This window comes from Macrosteles quadrilineatus, unplaced genomic scaffold (genome assembly GCF_028750875.1).
Source record: "Macrosteles quadrilineatus isolate MER2022 unplaced genomic scaffold, UCM_ALF_1.0 Scaffold_3__2_contigs__length_128488019, whole genome shotgun sequence".
In the NCBI taxonomy this organism is placed as follows: domain Eukaryota; kingdom Metazoa; phylum Arthropoda; class Insecta; order Hemiptera; family Cicadellidae; genus Macrosteles; species Macrosteles quadrilineatus.
Genome location: NW_026542596.1, coordinates 92,644,137 through 92,672,054, shown reverse-complemented (window position 1 = coordinate 92,672,054; position 27,918 = coordinate 92,644,137). Strand labels below are relative to the sequence as shown.

The 27,918-nt window shown below is 34.9% G+C and overlaps 2 protein-coding genes across 2 annotated transcripts; one reads left to right on the top strand and one right to left on the bottom strand.

The window, feature by feature from the left end:
- Positions 1 to 116: 116 nt before the first annotated feature.
- LOC128990261 (COMM domain-containing protein 3-like) lies at positions 117 to 13,180 on the top strand. Its single transcript, XM_054412574.1, has 3 exons — positions 117 to 298; positions 3,742 to 4,013; positions 12,914 to 13,180. The coding sequence occupies exons 1-3, from the start codon at positions 166 to 168 to the stop codon at positions 13,112 to 13,114; spliced, it is 606 nt and encodes a 201-aa protein (XP_054268549.1). The 5' UTR covers positions 117 to 165; the 3' UTR covers positions 13,115 to 13,180.
- A 2,149-nt stretch (positions 13,181 to 15,329) lies between these two features.
- LOC128991163 (ELL-associated factor 1-like) lies at positions 15,330 to 27,640 on the bottom strand. Its single transcript, XM_054413941.1, has 6 exons — positions 27,193 to 27,640; positions 26,373 to 26,604; positions 24,666 to 24,857; positions 17,319 to 17,457; positions 16,398 to 16,530; positions 15,330 to 15,499 (listed from the first exon to the last, which is right to left on the bottom strand). The coding sequence occupies exons 1-6, from the start codon at positions 27,302 to 27,304 to the stop codon at positions 15,414 to 15,416; spliced, it is 894 nt and encodes a 297-aa protein (XP_054269916.1). The 5' UTR covers positions 27,305 to 27,640; the 3' UTR covers positions 15,330 to 15,413.
- Positions 27,641 to 27,918: the final 278 nt, after the last annotated feature.

Sequence of the window (27,918 nt, the reverse complement as noted above, 5' to 3'; positions counted from 1 at the left end):
ACCAATGCCTGAACTGCCAGACTTCGTTTTCCACTGAACTATAATGAAGAATGTTTTCCTATCATATTCTTCTTCTTTCCCTGTTAGTTGTCTGTCAGTGTCAGTGTCGCTTCCACTACTTATGTCATCCAACTAACCTAGAATTTAAAACCATTACCAATCAGTATGAAATTATCACAACAAACTCTAATAGGTTTAAAAAGACTTGGAAATCAAACCTTAATATCAGACGAGTGTTTTAAATCGTTGTTGAAGGCTGCTGCTTCAGTGCTATGTGAAAAGTCAAAGTCGTACCCAAGTAAGTCATAGGTCTAAGAGGGAATAGCAGTATGATCCTAGATACAATTATTGGGTAGGCCTACAGTTTCTTAACTGGGCTATGCTAATATTGTTTGAAACTATTGATTCGATAAGTAAAACCTTCATGCGATTTTTTCACTATCAGCAAGTTTGCTTGGTTAGGTTAGGTTATGATAGTTTAATTTAATAGCAGTATGATTCTAGATACAATTATTAACATAACAACAAACAAGAGGTTTTATGGTTTATGTTTCTTTAATTTAGTTGTTTGTTGGGTTGGTCTATAATAATAAATGAATTCTATAAAGCTTATCATTCTGGTTTGTTATAGATTGATAGCATAAAGTTGTAGCTAGAATCATTTGTGTTTTATTTTTCTGTAACAGGTTAAAAATACTCCTGCCGCAGCAAACCTGCAGACTAAGCGAATTTCCATTTGCCTGATTGGATTTACAATAAAATGCCTCCTGAAAAATATGACATTTATTCCCTATTTAAATAGAATTAGGTTAACGAGTACCTACTTAGGTTTGCTGAAACAGGGAAGGTAAAAAGGTGTTTTTTGTTGTAAAATGTTAATAGTTTAGTAAGAAATGGATGTATTTTAATTTTAAACATATTCTATCAAAATATATTTATAAACAAGCAAACTACAACAGTTGACTTATTCTCCATAAGAATAACATGGGATTTTTAAATTTACAATTTTTTGGAATTTTCTCCATACCGGTAACCATTAGGCGCACAATAACGCTTTAATATACTAAATTATTTGTTTTTTAAGCTCTACAAAATGGTTCGGAAAGAAATTGTGAAATTTTGTGATTTTAGGGTCAAAAATTTGGAAAAACCTATTTTTGCCCCATAAAACCTCCCATAAACCCCCGTTCCCATAGTCCGATCATGCTGGTTCGCGAACTCGTTTGAATAAATGTAGGTTTACACGTTTATACCAAATTTCATCAAAATCGGACCATTTTTGCTCGAGTTATTGTGCTAACGGACACACACACACATATATATATATATATATATAAATATATATCAATAAATAATACACCATAGTACCCTTTTTTTTAAAATTTTTTTTAATGACTGATTTCAACACTAAGGCCATGGTCACAGTCTTTCACAATGTTATTAAACATAAATATATATATATATGAAATTGAACGGATGGTGTTTTTGGCCAGGTCTTACCATGAGTACTACGGTAATAGCTTATTCCCTATAAGGGAAATTCGCTAAAAGAGCTCTCTTATAACTCTCACTACCATACTGTACTGATTTTATATTTAAGTTTATGTCTCCACATTGGAGATTTGATTTATAATGCACATAATTTGTCTCATGGGCACCCGCAAGGTTTTGAAACAAGGCGGGGCAATATATAGGTCTAACAAACATCTGGGGGGTCCGGGTATAAACTAAAAAAGTTCTGAAAATATAGTGTTTTTAGTAAGCCATTTGGTGACACATAGAACCGACCAAAACAAAATAGTATTTTGAGCATTAAGAAGGGTAAGTCATTGTTTTTTATGCCAAAATAAAAAATTAATAAGCTATTTGAAGTTATTATGTAGGCCTATAGTTTATATGGTTAAATCCACAAACCAAACATAGAAAACACAATTTACAGTTGAATAAAGCCTAGTTAACAGCCAAGAAAGTTGAAGTTTTGTTTTCTGAATAGTTTTGTTAATGTATATGAGTCAACTACTTATTTGATTTAAACATCAATTTAAAACATTTATTCGCAATGACCATTAACTTATGAACGTACTTTTATAAATTTCTTAAAACCCACTTTTTATTCATAAAAGTGATTACAGAACATTACAGGTATTGAATTTATTCCTTATTTTTTCAGCCAGAGGGGGTGCACTGTGGGTGCCCTGCCCATGATTTGTCTTGGCCTAGGTACTCAGCATAGCACGTCTTTCAATTTTAGCTTTAAGTAGGCCTATTTGCATAGCAATAGATACAACATATTTATCCTAGATTTTGTTGCAATTTAAATAGGTACTGTATCTTAGTACCCATCCAATTTTCAATGTTTATATTATAGTAATGAATGTTTATTTTAATATTTTTGAGGTTGACTTTTTACCATGGACCAAATCATAGATCAAACACACTCCCTACTTACTAAACATATTGATGTCATAGACTTATCATTGGTATAATTAACTTACAGTTGCACTTTTTAAAGATAAAAGTTTCCCTATATCAGAGTTTAGTGTATTTAATAGTGCCATCCACAGGTTTTTTTGCTCTTATTAGACGAGGCAGCCAAGCTGCGCAACCAGCCGGGCAGCCAGTCGCCTGTCTGGCTGCCTAGCGTAGCAACCAGTAGAGCAGCCACAGGGCAGCCACAAAATTACCAACAAGGCCAGTCTCTTGTTAACAGTGGAACAGTGTTGGTGGAACAGTTCTGTTGGGGAGAGACACTTTTTTGGTGCAGTGGTTTAGTCACCTCCCTGTTCCTTCTTTTTAGATTTATTGCAACTTCCAACCACACTCACTTCACTATTCTAGTTGTTTGCTACAACATTCACTCTCACTTAACAACCAGAAGACATTGTTCACCAAAAGAATACTGAAAGGAAAACAACACACAATGATGTGACCGGCAGAGATGAACGCACTTCCACGAGTGATGATCTACTACTGATGTGTGTGTGGCAGTGGGCGACTGGCTGCCCAGTGTAATAAGATCTGTAAGCTACACAGGGGCGCGACCAGACTGAGCAGCCAGTGGTTGCCTGTGCGGTCGCCGGGATCGGCAACCAGCCGGCAGCCAAACAGTGGCAACTGGCTGCCCTCGTGTAATAAGCTCCATAAGAACCAATGCCCAGTGACTAACTGGCCGACTGGCTGCCCGGCTGGCTGCGCAACTTGGCTGCCTCGTCTAATAAGGGTCTAAGAGAGGGCCATGTGGCCAAACTTTGCCTGTATAAATAAACCATTTACATTTCATTTCCATAGTGGAAAGAATAATTCAGGCTATAACTCTTTTATGATAGGAAGGTAATTTTGTAGGTATATACGTAAATTATTTTTACCTTTCACTTTTAATATTAAGTTATTCCAAACTCAATCACTCCAATATTAGATTAACTTATGTACGGTATGCATTTATGCATTATAATTTAGTTAATTTACAGTGATGCCATGTGCAGTGCAAATGCTTTATCAGTTTAACTCCCCTATGCTCAACCATTGACTATTGGATACTGAATTGAATATTGGATGTATCAATAGTAAAACACTCAACCTTTGTTTTTCCCATTAAACATTTAATTTGAATTTTCCTCCACAATTTAAAACTAGATGACTATAAAGCTATTGAAACTATGAAACCTTTTGTTTAATATCCCACCAAATTGTTTGATCCCGAGTAATATCTTTTAATTTTTGTTGTGTTCAATATTGTTGCAGGAATGAACGAGCTTTCCTCTTCCAAGCCTGATATTGTTAAAGAGAGTTTTGCTTCCCTCTTGATTCTGATGGTTGAATCGGCTAGGCACAATTTAGACGTAAATGGCCTAACCACAACACTAGAAAATTACAGCTTAAATTTGTCTCGCTTGCAAAGAATTCGGGATTTGTATCAAGCATATGGGAGCAAACTTCAGTTGTCGTTGAGCAATGTGGGAACCTCTCTCCCTCGCATTTTAGACATCAAATGGAGATTAGATTTGTGCATTAAGGTATGAATAGATAATACTCTTAAATTTATCCTTCAACTGTAGAATTTACTTTGCATTACAGTAGAACCTCGATAACAGATCACCCTTTGATAATAAGGGTCATTTTCAAATCTCCTTGAATTTATTTTACCCCTAATCACATGTTATTGCAAATCTCGATAAGAAGACAACCTTTATAACAAGTCATCTATAATCCCTATGAGACTCTTGTTATACAGATTTTACTGTAGGCCTATTTAGTAGAGTAGCCTACTACCATAGACAAATAGAATAAATATAGACTGTCAAAAGGAAGGTTCCGCGATGTGCCGCTCGGTGTTCGATTCGCTGCCGTCGTGCTACCAGCAGACGCTGCAGCGGTGTGCGTCGTAACTACACGGCAATCCTAGCGGTGGATGCCAGAACTTATGCTAATCGTAGCACAACTGATGGTCTATATTCATTCTATTTGTCTATGGAACTACTTAGTGGGTTGCTCTTGTTGGTTCTAACTTATAAACATTCATTAAAGTTACTTTACAGTGTATTTGATAAGTAATTTTAATGGAACTCTTTAAGGATGATTTTTTGAAATTATGTCTGTGCTACTAATCACCAGGTCAGTAAAAAACAAAACAAAAAAAAAACAAGTCTATAATTTTTAGTAATTTAATTGCAGGACACAAAACATAGAAATGTTCTCACAAATGTAGATATTCTCTCAGAAGTGTTCCTCAGCAGGTTAAAGGCTTATAGCATAGTCTCAAAATCCTGATATTGCTACAATCCACTTTTCACAGGGCAAAAATGCACACACAATTTATAAGTTAGGGTGTAGAACAGAGTTGCCACCGGCCATGAAAACCTTGAATCATGCTAGAATTCTAGTGACCATCAATTATGCACGAGTTATTACATTGTACCATGAATTTTCAAGACAAATAATGATTCAACTGATACCATTAAATTTGCTAAATAAAATGTTTCATATTTTCAAACGGGTAAAAAGGAGGACACAATATTGGAGCAAGGCGATTGTGTTCTGTTCTGCTTGGCAATTTTAGAAACTTAAATAGCATACATACTCTTCCAAGTACTATCAGCATTCTTCACAGTGTCATAGTCTACATCAGTTTCGAGTGTTGAAGAAACGATGTTTCTGATTTGTACTCATTGATTATTTTGTAGCATGGTCGTAGTTTAATTTTCTTATCACACCACAAGACAAATTATTTGATTTATTTTTGGGTCCGCGGAATTGGCTAACTCTGGAACTCGCTAACCCCATGTTAAACGCCCTATCTTCAAATTTGGTCGATGAGAGGAACTCGCTAACTTTTTCGGTTTCGGAATTGGCTAACTCCGGAACCCGCTAACCCGCTCTAGAGCCGGGTTAGTGAATTCCGTCCTCGTACGGAAGTCGCTAACTCGGTCCTTCTGCGGAACTCGCTAACTCCCAATCAGAAGCCTCGCGGGCCGTCCAATGGCAGCCAAGCACGAAGATTTTTGGCCAGTGTTGCCGAAAGTGTAGTACCTATATCGTATCGGTACCATAGTGTCGTATCCTACGAATAATTAGGAGTAAGAGCAACGTAGTCGATAAAATATATATTTAGAAGCATGTTTAATATTATTCTTATGATTATTAGGGTAGAAAATGCATTATAGTCTTACCATAGACTAACCAACACAAGTAAACTTTACATCCTATTGTAAACTTTGAAGCTCGTTTTTCATGTCTAGTTCATGTCCGGTGACACTGATCGCTAGTGTTGACGAAATTGTGTTTCTATTATTTTATAGTTAACTTCATGATTTGTTCTTTACTGTTTGGTTATATAACTAGGGTACGTGTTATTAGTTGTGATTAGAACGTTTTATTTGGTTAAACGAGGTTTTAAATCACTGAAAACAAGAAACAATCGTAAACAAAGCACGACCTCTAAAGACAGTGCACCAGACATATCTAACAATAAAACTGTCTTCAGCTGATCCTCAAGGATGAGAAATGTACTATATAATATAAGGGAGTATGTTTTATATGTGGTTTTCTTACTTAAATAGTAGTTTATTGGGATGCAAAATGATAATACTGTACATTTAATTCGGATATTATACATGTTATAAAATATCTATTTTCGTAGTCCACCATTTGTTTCTTTTATTCGAAAAAATACCATTTTGTTAAATTCTGCAAATAAAATTATTAAGTTCGTTTTTTATTTACTGGGCTTGTAACCTTGAATCATAAAATTGAATCATAATTTATGCTAAAATTTACACGTTAAACGTCATTACAGAAATACATTGTAGTGGTAATTTATTTTTAAATAAAGCTATTGAATTGAAATAAATATTTATCAATACATTATAAAGTGGTAGGCCTAATGTGTTCATGGATTGCATTAAAAATTTGCCTATGCATAAATACGAATTGCAAATTTCTGTTATCGTAGGCTATTAGGCCTACTGTAGTGTAAAACCCGTGTCATCCTCTTAATTTTGTTTAATTAATATTAATTTTACGTCTTTCAATAGGCCTACTTTTTAAAAGTTTTGAGTTTTTATGGTTCTAAATGGACCCAGGCGTTCTTGTTTGTTACCATTTTTATGAATGGTGGCCATAGCCAAAATTACCTGATCTTATCAAAAAACAAAGCTATTGTCTATTGAGTAGCTCAGTACCGGGGAACGGGGAACCGAGCAATGGCTTGGTATATTCATATTCATATTCATATTCATATTCTTTATTCATATTTTTGTACAAAGGTGGTACAATGAATAGCGTCAATAAAAAGAAATACAACTACAATGATATTAGTAAATATTAACAAGTAAAATAATAACAACAAGTCTTTAGCTAGTCAAGAATGAAATACAAAATTAAAATAACTTAATGCTACCTATGCCAGGGAGGTGGAGAACTCTTCCATAGAATAAATAGCTAAATTTAATATATAATCTTTGAGTAATTTTTTAAACTTATTAAAATCTGTTTCTTTTTTTATATTTTTGGGAATAAATTTTAAAAATCTTTGGCCTGCATTGGACGGTTTTTTTTCATAAAACTTGAGCCTATGAGGTTCAACAACCCCACTTTTTTTCCTAAGCTTATAGTTGTGGCTTGTAATCGGGTTTTCACTCAAATCTTGTTTTCTAGCAATAAGAATAACTTCATATATATATTGTCCATAAACTGTAAAGATTTTTAGATGTGTAAAGTGTTGTTTGCATGAATCATCCCCCTTAAGCTTGAGCATTATCCTGATAGCTTTTTTTTGCTGTTTTAAAATAGAGTCCATATTTCTTTGTTTTGTTGAACCGTATAATGCTATGCCGAATTGGATATGGGAATGTACATGAGCAAAATATATATTCTTTAAAGTGTTTATATTGCAATAAAAAGACATTTTTGATAGAGCATAAACTCCAGAATTAATCTTTAGCAGGATCTTTTTAACATGCTCATCCCAATTTAGGTGCTCATCTATTGTTAAACCTAGAAAATTTATACTACTTTCCCTGTTGATGTTTTGTGATTTATATTCTAGTGTTGGATCTGAAGATTTTCGGTTTTGTTGTGTTTTAAACGTTATGAACTTAGTTTTTTCAGAATTTAAAATAAGGTTATGATCATGTAAGTAGTCCCCAATGTTATTAAGTTCATTAGAAGAAAAAATTTCTATCTCCTCCAATGAGTCAGCTGATAAAATTAAATTTGAGTCATCAGCGTAGAGACATAATTTTGAATTTTGTTTATGAATTATCATATTTTCCATGCCCCTCAAGTAACACAAAAAGAGCAAGGGCCCAAGAATAGAACCTTGAGGCACCCCAAATTTGACTGGTCTATAAGCTGAGTTTGATTTCATTACTTTATTTTTATCCGTTAGATGAGATATTTCTACATATTGAGACCTATTTGTTAAATATGAAGTGAACCAATTAAGAGATCTTCTTGATACTCCCAGAATTTTAAGCTTTTCTAGAAGTTTAGAGTGTTTGACACTATCAAAAGCTTTTGAAAGGTCCATGAATATACCTGTTGTAAACTTACCGTGGTCAACTGAGTTGATCACGGTTTCAACAAAAGATACAGCTGCACTGACAACAGATCTCCCCCTTCGGAAGCCATGTTGATTTTCATCCAGCATTTTAAAACTCTCCAAATATTCATAAAATTGTAGATACACAGCTTTTTCATATATTTTGGAAATGGACGGAAGTATAGATAACGGTCGATAATTTGATACATTTGATGTGTCGTTCTTTTTATGTAATGGAATTAATTTTGCTTGCTTTAATTTTTCTGGGAATATTCCTGATACAAATGAAGAATTTATCAAATGGCACAGAATTTTATTAATGTTATTTTTAACACCCTTAATCACTGTGACTGGGATTTCGTCATGGCCACAAGAATACTTGTTTTTTAACGAATTAATGATTCCTTCCACCTCCCTCTCACTTATTGGTTTAAGTTCAAATTTTTGCTTAATGTACAAGTCATCGCTAAAACTATATGTGGGTACATCACAATTCACAGAATTATTATTACTAGTCAGATCAGTTACAATATTACTGAAATGCTCATTGAACATGTTTGCAATTATATTTGGATCAGACACAATGACAGAATCTTGCTTTAAAGTTATATTTTGTGATTGTCTCTCATTTTGACCAACTTCAGAGTTAATTATGGACCAAACTGTTCTTTGAATATTAGTGGAATTTTTAATCTTTTTCTGAAAATAATTATGTTTTGCTTGATTTAGTTCAGTTTTATATAATTTTTTTTCTTTGTCTAGATAACATTTTAAACCCCTACTCTTTTTACTCCGATACTCCTTAGTTGTTTCTATTATCTGCTTTTGTTTATCCTTCAGCTCTTTAGATATCCAGGTACATTTCTTCTTTCTTTTTGTAACCAGTAATTTTGGAAAAGCCTGATCAAAATAGAAGGCAAATAATTTGTAAAATACATCATATTTATTTTCAACCTTAGCATAGTACACGTCAGCCCATGTTTCCTGGGAAAGTAGCTTTGAGAAAAGATTTATATTTTCTGATGAGAATTTACGTATTTCTTGTTTTATTGGTAAATTTAAATTTTTTATGTAATTTTGACATTTTATTTTTAGTAATTTTCCATCGTGATCAGATAAAAAAGTAATCAGACCCTCTACCTCTACCCTGGATAAGTTGATATTTTTTATCAAAAAATTGTCTATTGCGGTTTCAGAATTTTCCGTAACTCTTGTTGGGAAACTGACCAGGTACCTCATGTTCTCTGATTTTAGCATCTCTTTCAATAGCATATGTTTGCGATCATTTTTTAATACATCAATATTTAGATCACCTGCAATGATTAGCTTATCACATTTTTTACTTAAATACTTAATTAATATACCTAGTCTATCTACAAAAATATTTACATTTGAGTTGGGTGATCTGTAAATACCAACTACAATAAACTTTTCCTTATTTACATTCCATGAACATGCACAAAACTCAAACTGCTTCTCCTCAAGAATCAAACCAGTTAAGGAAACTGGCAAATTAACTCTCCTCAAATCAAAGCCCTCCCTTGTCAAAATAATAACCCCCCCTTTACTTTTATTTTTTCTGGAAAAGTAAGTCCTCGATAAGTAGGATTCAATATTTAGTCGTTTTATTTCCTCCTCTCTCATATCGTGCTCAGTTAGCACAACTATGTGAGGAGTTATCTCACTTAAAATTGCTTGTAAAGAATTTATTCTAGAAGCTAAATGTTGTATATTTTGATGGAAAATAGTTATTGTATTTTTTAAAGACTTAATTCTTTTGCAATTTGTTGTTTTACATTTGTTAAGGTCTAGGTTTGTTTTTTTGCCAGTTTCCCCACCAATTCCACACATCCCAGAATTAGCAATTGAATTATTTATAAAAAACTAGTTTGAGTATGAAAGGTAAAAGATTTATTTCTGGATGGAGACTCACTTAAAGATACTGCATTGAACACATCACTATCACAATTGCTCTGCTTTTGGGTATCACTATTACTCACAACACATAAGCCCTCCTTAACTGCTTCATTATACTGTAGCTCTCCAGGAGCCAAGATGGGATGAAGGTCTGGTGTAGATTGGGGTGTTCCTTGAATAGCACACGCTGTCTCGCTGTTATTTATCTTAACTCTCTTGTTGTTTCCATCTAAGGTAGATGTTGAAGAAGTACCAGAGTGTGTTGACTTGTTGTGAGGTTGAGCAACTGCAGGCGATAAGTTTTGAGCTGCTGGCGGTTGAGGCTTGTCTCCACAGGCATTCAGAGAGGGCGGAGAATCACAAGTTTTAGATTTGTTGTGCAACATACATTGTATTTGCCTTGTAAATTCTTCATGCGATAATCCATTTCTTAACCGTCGGAAAGATTTTTGGTAATATGAGACAACCGTGACTGAGGCATTAGTTTCTTGTTGAAATTGTAATAAATTGGACACAAAATGACTCAAATTTACATTATCTCTGACACATCCAATCGGAGAGCATATGAGGTGTTTCAGGCCTGTTTTTTTAAAGTGTTGAGTTAGGTCTTGAAAAGCAGCATCGTAATCTTGTTGAGTTGGTTTGCCAAAATATCTTTCCTTGGTGATCAAACTGTATACTGAAGCACCATTTTCCTTGTTCTGTATTGCCAGGTGGTTGGTAATGCATTGTGAAACTGTTGGTTTACCAAACTGTGATTTAAATACTACTGCCACCCCTGCAGACATATGGCGTGGATCATTGAAATCACTAGAAATACTGTGTGCAAATCCAACACTGCTATCGTTCTTGTGTTGCTTGATCACCCTTTCCATGTGAGTTTCTATTACATTTATTGTATTATTTGAGTTAGGTAACAAAAATTCTTGCTTTTCATCATGTGGTATTAACTTTCCATCAACAGTGCTTTGAGCAAAATCAATGATCATGTAAGCCAGCCTTTTTTTACCTCTGTAGTTTAAATGCATTCCATGCCGTGAAAAATCATCTCTTTGGAAACATTCAAAATCAATGAGTTTAACATTAACCAGTCTTGCAGAAATTTCTCTGATATAGTTATTTGCCAATGCTATATCATAATGAATGTTGTCATTGGGCTGCAGATCGAATCTGGGAGGGATAGTTGTTATACAAACTGGTCTTGAATCACATAAAAGTTTAATTTTACTTTCCATTTCTCTGTAAATTACTTCTGAGGACTTTTTCATATCATTTGTCCCTACTATCAAAATAAGGGGTTTTTGGCTGGATTTTTCCGCTTGACTGTAAATATGTTTAATGTCAGCTCCAGACTTGACCAAACCACTTACATAAACTTTGTTTCCACTGCACAAGCCAACAATCTCGGGGACTCCTTTTCCTTGACTATCTGCATATAGTTCAACTCTGACTGGATTTTCGAGTGGGGAAACCTTCATACCCAGGTTTACTTTTTTCTTCTTTTTTAACCTATTTTTGATGGAGTGTGTATTTTTATGTTCCACAGCTTGCATTTTGTGATCCTCCTCTGAAAGTAAACTGAAACTGTTTTTCAAAGGTAGATTAAAACATTGATTTTCCATAGGTAATTTGCCCTTAACTTTTTTTGGAATTTCCCATTTTTCATCTGTTGTTTGGCACTGTTTGTCATGATACGTATATAGCTCATTTGCCCGAGAAAATTTGGTGTTGCTTTTCAATGAATCTGGTTCCGGCAAAGGCAGCCGAAACATCATGTCGAAGATGTCTTCAGGTGATAATTGGTGAAAAGTTTTCCACATGGCTGCTAACTGAGCTCTCTTTGTTACAATGCTAGCCTGTTTGATTGAAAAGGGAATTTCACTGTTTGCTGTTTCTAACATATCTAGAGTATTATGTTTTATCATCTGAACAACAATATCAGTAAATATTTTTATACACTCGATTATAAAAACAATATAAAGTATACCCAACACTCAAATCAGGAAAATCCGTCAAGTCGTTGATTAAGAATCGTGAATTAAAATAACCCTGTTCCGTTTTATTATATGTATTATATCTTCTCCTATTATTTACTAGAGGTGCATAGGTGTACAATCTAAAAACTGTTTTAAAACATGTAACATTATTACTAAAAAAATTCAACACATTTTAGAATTAGGCAACTATTTACTAGTAGGCCTACAATGCTTTGGTTTAAACTATTAGGCATAGATTTAGGCTAAGCTATTCTATAATTGATATGACTATGTCATATTTTTTTACACGTAAGTTGGAAGATTCAACGACGAACATTTAATTTTAAATCTATGAATTAGTTATGAAAGTTACAATGGTTGATTACTGTATCAATTGATAGTTTTGATTTATTACGACATTGCGATTAAATTTGTTTTCCGTGTTTGAGAACTTGCGTGTATTTTAGCTTAATTTCGTAGATGTTTAATTATTTAGGACCAATTAAACTAAATTTTCAATATTTTTCATATTCTATTATTTTTTTATACTGATAGCATTTATGTTTAAGATCGAAATCATAAACATTTAATTGACCATTGTACAGTTCAATTAAAAATGACTTTTTCATGATTTTTTTATTGTCTTTTAATTACTTTGGGCTAGTTATCTGTTGAAAGTGGAATTGATAACAAAAAACAATAACATTTACTGTATCTTCATTGACACTGACATTTTGAAATACGGCAGTGTACGATTATTTCGTCGTACAAGGTTGGCAACGCTCCCTGCAGTCGGCGCGGCAGGGTTAGCGACTTCCAGAGTTAGCGAATTCCGCCGCGAGACAAAATCGAGTTAGCGGGTTCCGGAGTTAGCCAATTCCTGACTGAGACGGTTAGCCAGTTCCAGAGTTAGCCAGTTCCGACACACGACCGAGTTAGCGAGTTCCTGAGTTAGCCAATTCCTACGTCTCTTATTTTTCAGTCAAGTGCATTGGAACATGAATCTCGACTGGTGTATTTCATAACAATTGTAACAGAAAGAACTGAGAGAAAAACTGTTTCTGAAGAAGTAACAGTGACAAAAAAACACACCTTCACATGCTCTCTTCAGCAGCTACAAGAACTTGTCATGAAGTTGAGGGATGCGACAAGACTGATGCAATCAATAGCCAATTACAAATAAATAAGAATAAAAAAATAGGCCTATATTCATTGGCCATTAGCTAATTTCCTCGAAGGAAAGTAGCTGTTTATATACAGTACTTGTAAATATTACCTTTGTAAATAAATATATTGATATTTGTTTTGTACACAATTTACATTAAGTTAAAAGAATAATAAATGAATATTATTACTTAAGCTATGGTTTCTGAATTAAATAACACTCATCATTCGTAGAAACTTCATTTTAGATTGAATATTGGTTTGACCTTATCAAACGTTGACAAGGTTGGCAAAGTTCAATAAAAAATGTTGATGAACATCTTGTTGGAGAGTAGTTAATCTAACAGGACTATTGGTTCTTAATTTCCGGAGCGATGGTGTAACGTTGGAATGATTAATTCATAAAAATCAAGACCAAGACCAATTTTAAGTTTAATAAGTCCTTGTTAGGGATGTGTCAAATCCAAATCTCGAATCCTAAGAAAAGATTCGGATTTGAGATTTGATTAACGAGATTAAAAAATATAATGTTTTTTTAGAATAGAATTGTAAGGCATACTGTCACATTGCCTAAACATACGAGGTTATTGACATAGTAATATACAGTACTGTGACATTGCCTGACCATAAAGGTTAAATTGACGTTGTAATATACAGTACTGAGACATTGACTAACCATAGAGGTTATTGTTGTCGTGGTGGTTGTAAGTGTTAAATGGTTCCTATTCCATTCTTGCTTTTTTAATCACTATAAGCTCTTTTGTAACTATTTTTGGGACTTTTGATTATTTTAGGATTCAGATTCGAGATTCTTGGATTCGACCATCACTAGTCCTTATAAAAGTAATATGTGATCATAGACAAAAAGAATTAAATAAAGACTGACAGCCGTGCTGTGGTTACCATAGGTTCTGGCGCACACCGCTGGCCGCGCCGTATAGTTAAGTGGCGCGTAGGCCGTAACTACATGGCATTCCCAGTGGTGTGTGCCAGAACCTATGGTAACCGCAGCACAGGTGACGGTCTATATTTAGAAGAAGAAATATTCAAAATTGAATCCACCGTCGATATTGATTCTCGCCATTATATATTTGTGTTTAAATAAAAAAAAGGTTAATTACAGAGAATTACAAAACGTTATGAACATCTCTTTGTGACCAGTGGCAGTGGTCTACGAGGACTCTGTGACGGAGTCCTTCCATTTTCAAGACTATAGTAAAAATAATAATAATAAATATAAATATGACTTTTATTCCTGCATTTGAATGTACATAAACATTAGCAATGTTTTTTGACAGGTAAAAATTGACGCATCATGTTTTTGCAACAGATAGCCTAGTACACAGGGATTCACTCCCATATAAGCTGCATTAAAAAAATGACCTATCACAGCGCTGGGTGAAGCTCTAATGCAATAGATATACAGCGTTTGGGACTCCGTTTAAACAGTAGCTTTAACTATTGCTACAACAAGCGCTGAGCACTAAGATCTGTTGACTGCCACACAATATTATCTGTCGAATAAGAGAAGGCAGTATTTAGTGATTCGTAGAGGTTATGTTTGTCATGCACCAGTAATTTAGGTGTTGATTAATTAGTAGCCTATACCATCGCTTCTCTAGAAGTGTTGTGCATTGAAGCTAATAAATTATGAACTAAAAAAATATTTCTGCAAAGTATGCAAGCTCCGAGGACAATTAGTTATGAACAAAGAGTTAATTACAATTACAGATGTGCCTATGAATAAAACAATTTATATGAAAAAGGCCTACCAGGTGCCTGTGAATAAAAGTTTATTTATGTAAAAAAGGACTAAACCGTTGACCATATACCATAATTAAAGTTGAAATAACTCATTTTTTTCAACTTATAACTTTTCTCTGGTATCAGTTACCTACCAAAAAATTGATGCTTCCTCCCACTACTTTAACCCGCCAGCCGCCACTGTTTGTGACAATATCTGTAAGCTATAAATTCCCAGCAATTAGTATTAATACTTTAAGATTTCTTTCTTTAAAATAACCCCAAAACTATTTGAACCCGAAAAACTGAAATTTAAAATTTTCAACACTAGATTCCATTTTATTCACGGCTTCAATAATTAAAAATCATTTGGATAACATATTAAATTGTGGTAGAAGCTAGTCGCAAATTTGAATATTTCGTTGAAATCCATCCGTCCAAGATTTGACACGTCACCAGGAGGAGGAAGATAGAAAATAAGAAAACGTATATAATTTTATATCAATTTGTGCCATATATTCCGATGTAGCATATGAGTACACCTTATCATCGAGTATTTTATTTACACAAGGCAGTCAACAGTCTGAGTCCGTGCCACTCTCTGACAGTTCCAGATCTGCTTCCAGCAAAGCCGCTGGGGGTACGCTTCCATTAACATGTCCTGAAACACACACAAAACTTGTTTAGATTTGAGTAAATGGAAAAGTACCCAACACTTTTTCCTTGAAAGCATTAACCTTTCCAGGACTATAGGCGGCCCCTAGCATTTTGTGCATAGCGAACGGTAGGTGGATATATCCGATTATCATTTTGGGCTTTGCGGACAGTAGGCGGATATATCTGCCGATATTACGACAGTTATTGTTATGGTTGATTGTCTATAACATCATTATTCTTTGTAAAAACACCCTTTTATTTAATTAGCCTCTATCTTAACAGGGTGTCCATAGCAACGCATGTATTAAAACGGCTGTTTTTGCTGCAGTATGACAAAAAATACCTGCATCCAAAAGTTGAACTATATTGAAACCTCATACAATGTGTACATAATTACAGTTCCATCTCAGATAACTTGCAAATATTACAGAAATGGAAGAAAAGCTATTTAATGTTCACACTTTAAGGTTATGAGATTTATAAGGCAGTACAGTGTGTACAGGGTACCCTAACGTACTGAATGACAAAACAAACAATCAAGGAAATGCAATTCTTCGACACTGTGATGCTCCTGGAAAAGAGTAATGACGCCATTGGGCAAAGTACACCACAGACAACACTCCATCCTGGAGTCGTCGCCCAGAATTAAACATGTGCGTACGCATGATATGGCCACTGCGACCACGTCAATGTTTGTTTAAATTTAATTATATGTATTTATTGTGTGTCATGACAGTTTTATTTAAATGTTGAAGACAAAGCCATAGCGGATTCAACTACAATATGATGTCACGGTGCTGACAAAACGCGTAGTAGTAGTCTACAATAATTGGAACACCAGAAGGTAAAATTATCACTAACAAAAAAGTGTTATTGCCAAAACATAATAATAGTGAGTGTACCATTAGTGAGCCTCTGCTTAGAGTCGTTGTGTGCCGGGGGAGAGTCGCTGTCACTATCAGATGAGTCACCGTCACTGGAGGAATTGCTGGAGGAGCTCGCAGACAACACACCCACTCTGGATACTGCTGAGTCCTGGTAACAACCAATCAAACGTCAAAGAGAGAAGAACAACCAACAAAGTATCCTTACTATACAGTTTAACAAGAAAGTTCTTATGTAAGGAAGCCTAGAAAAACAACAGCGAGATGGTAACTAACTAAGTTTTGGTGAAATTTCTCAACACTCAAAACTTGTAACCCTAATTACTCAAGGGAAAATAAACAAAAATTAGATGGAAGACAGTTGCAAGATTACTCACATGACTTACTTGTTTTGTTTTGACTTCTCACAAGAACTAACAAAATAGTTTGAGAGTGCTTTAAATTTAGATCACCATCAAATAATGTAGTGGGGCAGATTGTCTGTGTTATTAATTTAATTTGTGAATTATCCTAACATCAAACAAATTTAGTTCTGTTTATTTTTAAGGCCATGGTTGATGTTTACTACGCAATTAACTTATTTTGTAGAGAGAAAGGCATTATAAATTAACGATGTTTATATCCAAGACTTCACTAATGAACATAGATGAAGATACAGTAGATACAATTGACTGAAGATTTTTTACCATCAATTTAAAAAGATATACAAGAGTAGCAAATAAAAAAAATTAAAAAAATATAAAACAATAATAATGACAAATAGAAGTTTTTACAAATGTTTAGTGGTTAAGAATTTCAGCCAAGTTTACTTTCAAGATAATATACCAATTTTCACAATAATTTCATAAATAAAATATTGATTATATTCTTTCAAGATTATATTCTTATCCAGACTAGTAATATCACAAAAATCCAGATTTTGTCCATACAGGAACATACCTCTTCAGGCTCATGCAGTTGATTGTTGTAGTAGGGAGATTCCCGCAACGCCTCTGATAGGTTGGGGGATGAGAAAGCATTGTCCAGTGGGTCTTCTAAGCCTATCATCGGAAGACTACCAGCAGCTACTGGTGAAAGACTGCAACATTTAAGAGGTTAAACTTCAATAAGCCTCCGTGAGATACTTTAACAATGTATAAAAAAAAACACGTTTTGGCTGCATGGTTTCTATACTCTTTGTCGAACGGTAAGTTGCTGTTTACCAAAAGGGACCAATTAAGTCTGCTGGAGTACAGTTAAGTCAGCTGGAGGTTGGTGAATTTACCCATCACTTGTACTTTGGCTGTACTTTTTTAAAATGGCAAACTTCTCAACAAAGCTACACAATAAATGAAAATTAGACACATAGCACTTTCACAAGTAAAAAATGTAAAGGTTTCAAAATGATACCATGTTGCATTAGTCTAATATCTATACTATAATATGAGTCATTTTTGAGCACAATGATTTCATAAACGGCTCCTAAGATTTCCTCCAAATTGTTATAAATATCTTAGTTTTAGGCTAAAAACAATATCCATGCTAGGCTCTGTTCTGGGAAACTGTTTTTCGTTAAAAACTTGAAATGAAATTTTAATATTTTTAACATTAGTCTTATGGACTGTCAAGTAGCTATGGCAGTTTTACTAAAATGTAAACAAATTAATTATAACAAATCATCTACATACGTACAGTAGCAAATTACAAAATGAAGTACAAATGAAAAAGACATTCCTATGAATGCTATCAAGCATTAATTATATAAAATAAATTTGGAGTATATGATGTATTACTAACCAAAGGGATAGTTACGACTGTTAAAAAACTTTAAGCTTTTACCGTAAAACACTACCGAACTAAAAGTCTAGAGGAAAGGCCAAGGGCATTTTGTATTTTTCGAAGATGCTGGAATTGATGCGTTGTTCCACTATCCTGTAATTAGTTGCGACGGTCCGCGGTCCCAGTAACTAACAAAATAACGGTCAAAAGATGTTATGTATCATAAGTTTTTTTGGAGTTTATTATAATAATTTTCAATATAGATTGCTTGTCCACATGAAAAAAGTTTGTTATGTAGGCCTAAATAAAAATTAGTGAAAATCTACCGAAAACTAAATGACTTTACAGCTTAATTAATCGTAGCAAAACTGAAAATATATGTAGGATTATAGGTTTAATTTTTTTAACCTCTTGAATAAATCAAACACTTCGAGCAATACTCGGTCTCCTGGTGTTTTTATTTATTTCATGTTATGGATTCAGGTTGAATTTTACTTATACCGGTAGGCCTATTGAGACGTAGGAATTGGCTAACTCAGGAACTCGCTAACTCGGTCGTGTGGCGGAACTGGCTAACTCTGGAACTGGCTAACCGTCTCAGTCAGGAATTGGCTAACTCCGGAACCCGCTAACTCGATTTTGTCTCGCAGTGGAATTCGCTAACTCTGGAAGTCGCTAACCCGGCCGCGCCCACTGCTCGGAGCGTTGCCAACCTTGTACGACAAAATAATCGTACACTGCCGTATTTCAAAATGTCAATGTCTATAAAGATACAGTAAATGTTATTGTTTTTTGTTATCAATTCCACTTTTAACAGATAACTAGCCCAAAGTAATTAAAAGACAATTAAAAAATCATGAAAAAGTGTTTTTTATTAAACTGTACAATGGCCAGTTAAATGTTTATGATTTCAATCTTAAATATAAATGCCATCAGTATAAAAGAAAATAATAGAATATGAAAAATATTCAAAATTTAGTTTAATTGGTAACAAATAATTAAACCTCTACGAAATTAAGCTAAAATACACGCAAGTTCTTAAACACGGAAAACAGATTTAATTGTAATGTCGTAATAAACCAAAACCATTAATTAATACAGTCATCAACCATCGTAACTTGCATAATTAATTCATAGATTTTAAATTAAATGTTCGTCTTTGAATCGTCCAACTTACGTATACACATACAGGGTGAGTTTAAAATGCCCCCCCCCAACTTTTTTCTTCATTTTTTCAAATATCAATCCCAGACCACTTCCAAACATTGTTGGGTAGTAAGTACTTCATTTTGACAAGGTGGTCATTTCTGGCCGCCATCTTGGATCCAAAATATATCTTGGATATTGGATGCAAAATATTTTTTTCAAATGTAAAGGTGGGGTTGTGACCCATTATTTTGAACTAGATTTTTACCCTGATTACAATGCCACAAACCGTTTTAAAAAATATTGATTCATTCCAAAGTTATGAGGGCTTTTTAAAACTTCATTTTTAGCCCATTTTAACATTGTACATTTACAAACTAAGGACCATAATCTCAAAATAGTGCTAGATAAAGACAAGTATACACTACCAGTCATTGTCGACTTATTTTCACTTGGTTATGACTGATGTAATTTTTTCGGCCGCCATCTTGGATCCGCCATTTTGAAATATGATAAATTATTTTAAATATGAAGGGGGTATTGTGACCCATCATTTCGGATAACTTTTTTAAGCTGAACTCAATTCCATGATCCGTTTTTCATTTTCATATTTTGATTTTGAGATATTCACATTTTTAACAAAAAAAATGCAATATCTCATAAATAAAACTTGATAACAAAAAAATGATTGCGGCATTGAGTTTAGCTTAAAAAAGTATTTCAAAATGATAGGTCACAACACACCCTTCATATGTAAAAATAATATATCACATTTCAAAATGGCGGATCCAAGATGGCGGCCGAAAAAAATACATCAATCATAACAAAGAGAAAATATGTTGACAATGACTGGTAGTGTATACTTATCTTTATCTAGCACTATTTTGAGATTATGGTATTAGTTTGTAAATGCACAATGTTAAAATGGGCTGAAAATGAAGTTTTAAAAAGCCCTCATAACTTTTGAATGAATCAAGATTTTTTAAAACGGTTTGTGGCATTGTAATCAGGGTAAAAATCTAATTTGAAATAATGGGTCACAACCCCACCTTTACTTTTGAAAAAAAATATTTTGCATCCAATATGGTGGATCCAAGATGGCGGCCGGAAATGACCACCTTGTCAAAATGAAGTACTTACTACCCAACAATGTTTGGAAGTAGTCTGGTATTGATATTTAAAAAAATGTAGAAAAAAGTTGGGGGGGGGGGACAATTACAACTCACCCTGTATGATGACATAGACTAAGTTTTTATCTAGGCCTAATAGTTTGAACCAAAGCATTGTAGGCCTACTAGTAAATAGTTGCCTAATTCTAAAATGTGTTGAATTTTTTAGCAATAATGTTACATGTTTTAAAACAGTTTTTAGATTGTACACCTAAGCACCACTAGTAAAAAATAGGAGAAGATATAATATTCATATAATAAAACGTGACAGGGTTATTTTAATTCACGATTTTTAATAAACTAATTGACGGATTTTCCTGATTTGAGTGTTGGGTTTCCTTTATATTGCTTTCACAAACGATATAAACTATACCAAGCCATTGCTCGGTTCACCGTTCCCCAGTACTGAGCTACACAATAGACAATAGCTTTGTTTTTGGATAAGACAGAACCATCCTGGAAAAAAACTCCAGACTTTTAAAAAGTAAGCCTACTGAAAGACGTAAAATTAATATTAATTCAACAAAATTAAGAGGATGACCCGGGTTCTACACTAATAGCCTACGATAAAAGAAATTTACAAGTTGTATTTATGCATAGACTAACTTTTAATGCAATCCATGAATACATTAGGCCTACCACTTTATAATGTATTGATAAATATTTATTTAAATTCAATAGCTCTATTTAAAAATACATAACCACTACAATGTAATTCTGTAATGACGTTTAACGTGTAAATTTTATTATGATTTATGATTTAAGGTTACTACAAGCCCAGTATATAAAATACGAACTCAAAAATTTTATTTGCAGAAGTTCACAAAATGGTATTTATTCGAATAAAAGAAACAAATGGCGGACTACGAAAATAGATATTTCATAACATGTAATAGATCCAAATTAAATGTGCATTTTTATCTTTTTCATACCAATAAGCTACTATTTAAGTAAGAAACCCACATATAAAACATACTCCCTTATATTAGTACATTTCTCATCCTTATGGATGATCTGAAGACAGTTGTATTGTTAGTTCTGTCCGGTGCACTGTCTTTAGAGGTCGTGTTTTGTTTACAATTGTTTCTTGTGTTCAGTAATTTAAAACCTCGTTTAACCAAATAAAACGTTCTAATCACAACTAATAACACGTCCCCTAGTTATAAAACCAAACAGTAAGGAACAAATCATGAAGTTAACTATAAAATGATAGAAACACAATTTTGTCGACACTAGCGATCAGTGTCACCGGACATGAACTAGACACGAAAAACGAGCTTTAAAGTTTACAATGGGATGTAAAGTTTACTTGTGTTGGTTAGTCTATGGTAAGACCCCCCTAATGCCTTACATACCCCCCCTAATGCCCTAATGCCCTAATGCCTATGCATTTACCACCCTAATAATCATAAGAACTTCTCTGTGGTTAAACATACTTCTAAATATATTTATTTTATCGACTACGTTGCTCTTACTCCTAATTAATCGTAGGATACGACATTATGGTGCCGATACGATATAGGTACTACACTTTCGGCAACACTGGCCAAAAATATTCGTGCTTGGCTCCCATTGGACGGCCCGCGAGGCTTCTGATTGGGAGTTAGCGAGTTCCGCCGAGGGACCGAGTTAGCGACTTCCGTACGAGGACGGAATTCGCTAACCCGGCTCTAGAGCGGGTTCCGGAGTTAGCCAATTCCGAAACCGAACAAGTTAGCGAGTTCCTCTCATCGACCAAATTTGAAGATAGGGCATTTAACATGGGGTTAGCGAGTTCCAGAGTTAGCCAATTCTGCGGACCCGGCCTATTGCATCTGGTGCTGATAGTGTGGCAGTGTATTGTATGCGACTCGTCCAGGAAAGATTCAGTAATGGCATGAAATGCTGTGCTCGGCAGGCATCGCACCATAAACACCTAATTCCAGGCTTTGTAGTGTAATATACTATTTTAACACGTTCGCTGCTACGGACGTTCCGGAACGTTCGCCGGGCCATGGCGCCAGGAGCTAGGAACGTTCCTAAACGTTACCGTTCATTGTTGTTTAACGTTTCCATGGATTAGCCAGCTCGTCACGAGCGTCCTATATTTCTTTGCAGCTCGTGGTGACGTACTTTTCTGACAATAAAAATATTTTTTCCCAAAATCACCACCACTCAGGGTCACTTAGGACAGGGCTTTGTCCCACCTCTTTCCTGCTATATAGCGACACTACTTTACCGACTGCAACCTGGGTAGTGCACTGCTATCTATCAGAATCACTTAGTACTACGTCCAAAGCCAGTTTTATTGCAGAACATTGCCATCCAGTATAACTACTGTTGTTTTTAGTGTAATTCAGTGTATCAGAGGCAATGTTACACAGCGGCGAGCGTTACTTCAGCGCCTGGTGCCGTCCCGGTATCTAGCGGTCAGCAGGGAACATATTAAGCAACTATGTATGCAGGTTAAGTATAAGAAAGGGCCATGGGGCCCTAACTTTGTTGAAATAAAGAATTTTCATTTCATTCATTTACAGTGACATATTTTGTATAGTGTAAATCATGTTCCTGATAGGATATGAATGACTCTTAACCAAATATAAATTTCAGGTGTTATACTTTATACTTTTAATACTTTTCTATGAAATGGCGACCATACAAAGTAGGTATTGTAAGCCAAGTAAGAATGGAGATGAGTGTAGGATGAGTGGCGCGATCTTGTAGTCATGTTAGTGACTAAGGCCGACATATTCCTTAGACACAGCTGTTAATTAATAGCCCATACAGCTAATGGCAACTTAGGGACCTACAGTTTATAGTGGAATCCAAACCACAATTTTGCCTTGGTATATACGAATTGGTATAATTATCAGGATAGTACTGTGGATAGTAGTAGTTACTTACTAGTGCAGACGTTAATCCACACCAGACAGTATCGCATCCACAGTGCATGCCTATAAATATCCACAATTCGTGACCTCCTAGTAGCTGGATTACAGGACGACGCCACCCGTCCCAGTCATACAACATTGGGACATAGCCTAATACAGTAGAACCTTGATAACAAGACTCTCATGGGGATTGTAAAATAGGACTTGTTATCAAGGTTGACTTCTTATGGAGGTTTGTAATAACATGTGATTAAGCGTAAAATAATTTCAAGGGGATTTAAAAATGACACTTGTTATCAAGGGCGACTTGTTATCGAGGGTCTTCTTTTTAAGGTTCCGCTGTAGTATTTTAGGTTAATAGGCCGGTAAGTAGGCGTTTACAGTACAATCTTAATAGTCCCCATAGGAGGTTTGCCAAGCGCAGCATCTCATGCGAGTTCTGTAAACATCTAATACAACCCCATAAGTTACATACAAAATCAACAAAAAAACTGCTAAACCATATAAATTTTTCTATCATTTTGCCCCTTTGAAAACATGGAATAGGATACTATAGCTCGTACTTGTTTTTGAATTTATCAGGCAGCAGATATGAGATTTGGGGTGGAATGTCTAGTACCGTGGTATCAATAGTCAAAGACAGAGGTGAGCTTTTAAACACATCACTTACAAAACCAGTAAGTAGGCCTACAGGAAGTCTTTTAAATTAATTTACATAACATTATTTTATAGTTACCCTAAACTGAAATCATCATTTAGGATATGATAAACAAAATTTATCCATTTAACAACCAACACAGAGCGAGTCTGAAGTGCCAAGCATAACCTTATAATTCCAATCCATCCAAATACGAGCCTGTTAATATCCAAACCAAACGTACACCATCTAAACTGAACCAAGCAAACAATTTTAGGGGTACCGTCTATACACATCTATTAAATATATTTTTCATTCATTTGTCGGAAATTGTGACACAAATTTTTGTATTTGCCTCATTTTAAATGAGTATAAGTTATTGCTCCTGTGAACATTATTTTCATCTTCCGATCACAATCTTTTCGATCATCCTAACTCTTTGTATTCCAATCAGGGAATGGCCCCATTTGTCCCATGAGGGGTTCAACTGTATCTTGTAAGAAAAAGCAACACAAATCTAGTAAATTTTTCACAAAAGCTAAATTTTTCAATTAAAAATATAAAAACAATCCAGTAATAAATTATTTATCCTTCAAAGATAACAAAAAAATAAAAATAAATAAACTAGGCCCATAGTAAAAAGTATTAAAAAAGTCTCTTCTTCAAAAACTTGAGGCGAGATTGTGGTGGCCTAGGCCTACTATACCTCAAACTGGAGACCTGGGGGCTCTTGTTGCTGTATGAAGGTGAGGCGGGGAGGGGGGAGTGCTTGGGCAGAGGCACGCCTAGACCTCGCGGCGCCTTGTGGCTCGACTGCTGTGGAGGCGAGGGCTTCTTTTCCATAGGCGCTGCAGCGTTGTGGCTACTGCCCACGCTGTTACTATTCGACTTCTCCATCCTAAACACAACATACAATTTGGATAAAGTATGCTATTAACTTCAAACATGGGATGATTTTTTACAACCTACAGAACTATTGGGCAGGCCTATTCAGAAATAGTTCGGTTTGCCAGGTTTGTTTTAAGGGTAGATACAGTAAACTAAAGATTTGTTATCATTGACACTAATGAAATAAATTTAAAGTTTGTCTAAAGTAAAATATTCTGTTCCTTTAAACTTGTCTTTCAAGTCTGATAAACTTTGAATAATTTATGAAACATTAGGCCTACCTATAAAACAGAACAGACCTCTAAGACTCTAAGATCCTAGTTACAGTGCGGGTAAAGTTTCTGTGCGAGCGACCAGATCTGGTTGGGTCTTGGCGAGGGGGTTGGGGGGGTGGTACTTTTGTGAAAACATTTGTGTCTTGCTACTCACTCACCCCTACCCCCAGCACTGCCAATAGCCGGTACCCGTAAGTTTTAGTTCGGCTAGTAGCGACCTGTCCACGCGCACACAAGTTTTGGCCGTAGGCTACTGTACTGACAGTACCAAGACTGCGATCGGGAAGTTGAAGTTCATATAATAAATTGCTAAACAATTTTAATGTTGCAACTGATTTAAGACATTTTAGAGAAAAACACAAATTAGTAAATATATAGTTTACCTATAGCCTATTGCAACTTTTAAATGCCTCAGTAAAGTTTTGCTTAATGCCTCCAGTAGGTAAATCAATAACAGGATACTCTAGACCTAGACTTCTAGTAATAGTAGGCTGTTTGTTAGAGGGAGTACAGATTATTGACAAAGTTGATTGATATCCTGTAAGCCACTTCCGAATTGAATAACCAACTTTTTCCAATGACAATAGGCCTACTTGTAACTTAATAAATTGTTCACATTATGGTATTTTTATCAAGTTTTGAATCACTATCAGTTTTCATTTCTAACTCTAAAAGATGGGGAAATGAACCTTCTTTGAAAGCAGTTGACTTAACTTAACTTAGGCTAATTAACACGTTCGCTGCTACGGACGTTCCAGAACGTCAGCCGTGCCACGGCGCCAGGAGCTAGGAACGTTCCGGAACGTCACCGTTCATTGTTGTTTAACGTTTCCATGGATCAGCCAGCTCGTCACAAGCGTCTTATAGTTCCTTTCAGCTCATGGGGACGTACTTTTCTGACAATAAAAAATATAGTTTCCCAAAATCACCACCAGGGTTGATAGAACAGGGCTTTGTCAGGGCTCTTTTCTGCTAGATAGCGACACTACTTTACCGACTGCAACCTAGGTAGTGCTGCTATCTATCAGAATCACTTAGTACTATGTCCGAAGCCAGTTTTATTGCAGAACATTGCCCTCCAGTATAACTATTATTGTTTTTACTGTAATTCAGTGTATCGGCGGCAAAGTTACGCAGCGGCGAGCGTTAGTTCAGCTCCTGGCGCCGTCCCGGCATCTAGCGGTCAGCAGCGAACGTGTTAACCACTTCTAGAGCAAAGAATTTCTCAAGTTTTTCATCAAAATACAAACCTAGTCTTCTTGAGTTGAATATTATTTGTCAACTTTTCTAGAGTAATCTCTCCAGTTGTTCGGTCGATGATGAGCACACATTCTCGCTGGTAAGGTCGATGAGACCCTTTGAAAACAGTCTGAGCAGTTCCAGAGCCATTTTGGTGAGGAACAGTAACAGTCACCTGATGATTCGCTCCCACATCCACTGTTGCCCGCTTGCTCTCATCCACACTTGCTGGTTTGAAGTCATCTGAAAGTTTTAGAGCAACTCTACATTCTGTTTCAATAACATAACTTATAAGTTCTAAGCCCAATAATATACTAACTTCAGGCCATGGGACGTCACAGAGAATCACAATAACTTAGGGTAATTTGACTATTACCCTAGTTCATATTTAACATAAAACATTAGGCCTATACCATATTCTGTGAGAAAAAAAAAAAACAAAGTTTAGGGCATCAAAACTCTTAATTTTAAGACTTTTTGGCTAAGGATGAGTGCCAACCAGCATTCAAGTTTTATTTTCAGTGAGATTTTAGATAGGCTACGTAAGTAGGCATATCCACTGTTCAGCTATAGCGGTGGAATTTTGGTTCTAAACAATTTAATCTTTAAAGCCAAGATTTTTTATTGGATCAGACCTAAGCATCTCTAACTAACAATAAAAGTAGTTTGTTAACACAAAACCTATGCTAACTTATAGGCATATTGTTCTATCCATTAGGTCCTGGCCTTAAAGAAATATCTAAGAAAATATAACTTTAAGACTTGTGTAAGTTAGGTATTAAGTGGTTTAAGAGCTATTGATGAAAAAATTAAAAAAGAAAATATACTTACACCTTAAAGTGTGAAATGCAGTTCCTTTACTATTGGTAAAAGTTGGACCTAACTTAAGTTCTCTCACATCTGTACCTAACCCTAATTTATCACCCATCCTTTTGCCATTCATGTAACAGGTTGATTCACCTGTACAGAGATGTCTGGCATGTTAAGTTAAAAGAATTAAGCCACGATTTTACATAATTGGGACCTGGCGTGTTGGATTACTTTCACTATGGAGACTTATGAAATTTGATATAAATACGAACTTAAGTGAACACAGCTTTTTAAATTTTAGACACAATCATTGAAAAATTATAAACACTTGTACAAGAAACCACACTGTTATTTATAAAATTCAAGAGTACAAAAAGAAACTTAGCTGGTTATATTCATTGTTTTTATTTTAACGCTACCTATCCAATCCCCATTCCAAGATCTCTGACTGACTAGAACTTCTGGAATCTGGAATAGATGGGGATTCTGACATCTGGTTATCTGGTTTAACGTTCACGTATTACATTTGGTTTTGGGTTTTGCCAACAAGCCAATGAAAATTATGTTTTTACTGTTCGTCACAAAAGAGTGATTATGTACTATAACGACCACTATACATTTTTATATTTCATTATAACGTATAATTATAATGATTGCATCCATGGTGAGTACGTGAATCAGGGATAAGTTAAACTATTCAAGTGATTCTAAATATTATTAGGTTATCTCTCTAACTATTATTAGGTA

Bases quoted from the DNA above. Each gene is read 5' to 3' on its own strand.
- LOC128990261 (XM_054412574.1), top strand. From the start codon at position 166: ATGAAATTATCACAACAAACTCTAATAGGTTTAAAAAGACTTGGAAAT. The intron at 299-3,741 runs GTAAGTCATAGG...ATATTGTTGCAG, and splicing joins AAAGTCAAAGTCGTACCCAA to GAATGAACGAGCTTTCCTCT. The intron at 4,014-12,913 runs GTATGAATAGAT...CTTATTTTTCAG, and splicing joins GATTAGATTTGTGCATTAAG to TCAAGTGCATTGGAACATGA.
- LOC128991163 (XM_054413941.1), bottom strand. From the start codon at position 27,304: ATGAATGGCAAAAGGATGGGTGATAAATTAGGGTTAGGTACAGATGTG. The intron at 17,458-24,665 runs GTATAGTAGGCC...TAAATGTTGCAG, and splicing joins CCCCAGGTCTCCAGTTTGAG to TCTTTCACCAGTAGCTGCTG. The intron at 16,531-17,318 runs GTATGTTCCTGT...GGTTGTTACCAG, and splicing joins AACTGCATGAGCCTGAAGAG to GACTCAGCAGTATCCAGAGT.